General features: G+C 38.0%; 1 protein-coding gene across 1 annotated transcript; it reads right to left on the bottom strand.

Moving 5' to 3' along the window:
• Window positions 1-705: 705 nt before the first annotated feature.
• Window positions 706-3,655, bottom strand: otulina (OTU deubiquitinase with linear linkage specificity a). The gene is made up of 3 exons (XM_084340219.1): window positions 3,419-3,655; window positions 3,097-3,218; window positions 706-1,323 (listed from the first exon to the last, which is right to left on the bottom strand). The coding sequence occupies exons 1-3, from the start codon at window positions 3,530-3,532 to the stop codon at window positions 897-899; spliced, it is 663 nt and encodes a 220-aa protein (XP_084196345.1). The 5' UTR covers window positions 3,533-3,655; the 3' UTR covers window positions 706-896.

Below are 3,655 nucleotides of genomic sequence, written 5' to 3'. Positions count from 1 at the left end.
ACACGAAATGTTACACAAACCGCACTGTCTCCAGCTTTTCATACATTTATATATTTAAATGAGAAATTTATATTTACAGATGCTTTCTCCTGAGTTTCTACAAGGTGAAACCACTGAAAATGGTATATATGTGTGATTAAAGAGAACATAAATAATAAATATATAGATATTAAATTATGTTCTGTTCCGTTTCTGGGAAGGAGACCCTAGACATGCGCCCAGATCTGGCTCATGCCATATTTCATCATTTTCTGACCCAGCACTGCAAAATATAAATGTACAGTACAGGTCCAGTGAGGTAACAGACACATTTTTTCATTGCTATTATTATCAAGTCACAACATGACATTCATCTAAAACACTCTGCTAATCCAGGATGAAACATCATGGTAATAATATATCTATTGATTTTCTGACTCAGTTTACCTCAGTCTGTCATGTCAATGAGTGTGTAACTGTACCGGACACTTTTGCATCCAATTATAAAGAAAATTTGTTTTGTGATATTTTCTGTGGCAATGTTTCTGTTTATATAGATTTAATAAAGGATTCATGGATTGCAAAGGGCCAAAACATTTCCTACATGTCAGAACAGATTTATGGTCATTCTTCATCACATAATGTGTATTAGGACAATAATAAAAAAAGAGGTGATGTAAATGTTTGCATTTAGATTTGACAACAAAATACTTATGAGGACAGAAGTGCAGAAAAACTAGGAAATCCATTTTTATTTTTAAATATCCTTCAACCATCTTCTGAATGTAAAATATTTTATATTCTACAATATATACATCAAAAGCTGCTGTGTGTAGGAAATGTACACTAAAAACTGTTTTGTTTCATAGTTCAAGTGCTTATTCAAGTATAGTCCAAATGTCCCTGATGTTCAGTCGCTACATGTTCCTCAGCTCCTCTATGTGACTGATGAGCTCCTGTGGCAGCCTGAGCTCTGACACCACATCCCTGCAGCGCTGCAGGAGGTCGTTCAGGCCTTCACTTGAGCTGGAGGAGCAGTCAGTGGACCCTGGACGGGGTTTTTGTCGCTGCTGAGGAGCATCCAGGTCCATTTTTTCTGCTCCCCTGCAGCAGTCTGTTTTATTACATCCTCCTCCGCCGCAGCAGCCTGAATCTGCCGGCTTCACCTCCAGATCCTCCATGCCGTCAGAAACAGAGCTCACACTCGGAGGAGGATTCTCCAAAGCCTCTCTGATGCGATTCATGATTCTGTCTTCATGCTGCGAAATCCGATGTAGGAGGTCAGTCACAGAGGCCGGGACGGGGCTTTCCGGATGCTCCATCTGGCACCAGCACGATATAGCACTGTGACGCGACACACAAAGGGGCAACAGTGTGAGACAATGGCACAGAGGAGTGACTGGGACAGAAAAGAGTCTTCAATAATGAGCCGGACAAAAGAGGCTCAGGATGTTTCTGAGCAAGAAAGAGGCAGAAATGTGACACATGGGAGGGTTTTTAAAAAGAGAGGGTGAAAATATAAAGGCAGGTCAAAAAAGAAGAGTCATGTAAACGAGCAAATACCTGATTCCAACATAAATGATGAGAAAAATAATCACACATACGCTTTCTGGTTGATGTTTACCAACAACTACAACACGATTCTGCAGCTTGATTTTTAATATTTAAAAACTGACAGAAGGACAAAAAAAAACAATAAACAATATAACGAACCGTCCAGCGCTACAGTAACACATTGTTCTGCCCTTTTCATCATTTAAAAACATGTCATCCGCCCATCTCCACGTTAGAAGCTCCACATTTTAAAGGTTTTTATGGAGGAAAATAAAAACCACGTGTGACTTTTCTCCCTCTAGTGGTGAATGCAGAGCTCAATAGAGAGAAATGTCACCACATATCCATATTGTGAAATTGTGAAAAGTTAATTAAACATTTTGTGCTCTGTTTGCTAAAAGAGGCTTCATATCAAACCTTTATACATTTATTTGTATAAAAGGAAAAATGTCAACTACTGACATAAATGTTCGCTCAATGTATCCTCTCTTTTTACAATTGATGACTTTTCAGTGATTTATTCGCTTTATGACCTTCTGTTTTACTCTTTTTTCTCTGTTTTCTGTGTTTAAAGTTTTGACTTCTAGCTTGTTTTATTGCATTTGTGTATCATTTGGTTGTGTAAAGCACTTTTAAACTGTATTTTGAATTTGCCATATAAATAAAGATTATCATTATTACTTGTAGTTCTGGTTTGACTCCTAATTTTGACAATTTTAGAAGTTTTCTTTACCAACATTTGACTTCTGGCCTCTTTTGTTAAATGAAAAATGGCTTTTGTAGCAAAACATGTTTGTATTCGTCAACGTAAGGTCCCAACAAAAACTATAACTTTGGCGTCGACGTTGAAATGCAGTCGTAGCAATAGCGTAACAAAAACATTCAAGTAATATCCGGACCTTTTGCTTCGAGTGATATTAACAGTCATGCTCGGCCATTGTGCTGAGAAAACAAATTCCCTATAACAATTTATGATAACCATCGATACTAAATGATAATGATAATGTTAATTAAGCTTTACTTAATAGTTATTTCACTGTTAATAAACAATGAAATGTCATTTTAGCCATTTATTAAGCAATCATTTATTAACAAGGTGTAAATGATTTTTACAGGACTGTGAATGGCTGATAAATACTGTAGTTAATCCTTAAGCATTATTTGGACGGCCACTGTAAAGATGCAACTGATGTTTATAACTTTTACAGATATTTAAATAAATAAATTGTTTATAAAGCATCTCTGTCTAACTACTTATAAAGTTTGGTTAATGTACCGATTTTTAATGATTATTACATCATGTGTTGCCAGATGTACTTCTTCTTTTTGAGTGACACACAGTAAGTTATAAGCAGAGATTTCTCCTTCTTAGATGGTTTATTTGTAGGACTTGTTCAAGGCATAGAAAGATTAAAGCATCCAAGACTTTCACAACAAATAAAGAGCTGAAAAGTTGAAAAATAAACATAATTTTATATTCTCTCTACAGATCTCTCTTTGGCCTTGTACCCTCTTGATCTAGGGTTTGTTTACCTGTGTATGACAACTTATATGAGGGTTTACCTGGCTATTCCTTTGAGCCGGCCCACGGCCACAGTCAGAGCTGCTCCTTCGCTGTAGCCCAGGTTGAACCCGGCCTGGAGTGAGGCCTCCTCCCCGGCGTCCGATCCGTCTACGTAACCATCCTGTCCGTAACACCAGTCAGGAGGGAAACAGCTCACATTAACACACTAAACTCCGCTTAACAACTGCCAACACACACACACAACTAATACCTGTAAGGTTTCAGAGTGATTATTCACGCACAGGCGAGTATTTCCAGTGAAATGAAGCCGGTGAGACACATTTTAAAAAGCTAAGCTAACGTTAGCTACAACGGCTTTACCCGGATTCTCTTCTTCATGTTGGACGCCCACTCTTTGCTCAACAAGTCAAAATCGTCCGCACTCTCGTCGAAAACATCTTCTCCGCTCAACGAAACAGCTTTGACCCAAGACATTATGAGTTTGTACGAAAATCTGGGTTTTTTTAATAGACTGTTAATATATCACGAGCATCCTAACAGTCTCCCAGCTCGTCAACAACGTTGAGGCAACACAGGAGCAACTTCTAGCTAACACGT

The sequence above is a fragment of the Pagrus pagrus genome (assembly GCF_965226575.1).
Source record: "Pagrus pagrus genome assembly, chromosome: 20".
In the NCBI taxonomy this organism is placed as follows: domain Eukaryota; kingdom Metazoa; phylum Chordata; class Actinopteri; order Spariformes; family Sparidae; genus Pagrus; species Pagrus pagrus.
The sequence above is the reverse complement of the archived record's forward strand: the minus strand, read 5'-3'. Positions and strand labels throughout refer to the sequence as shown.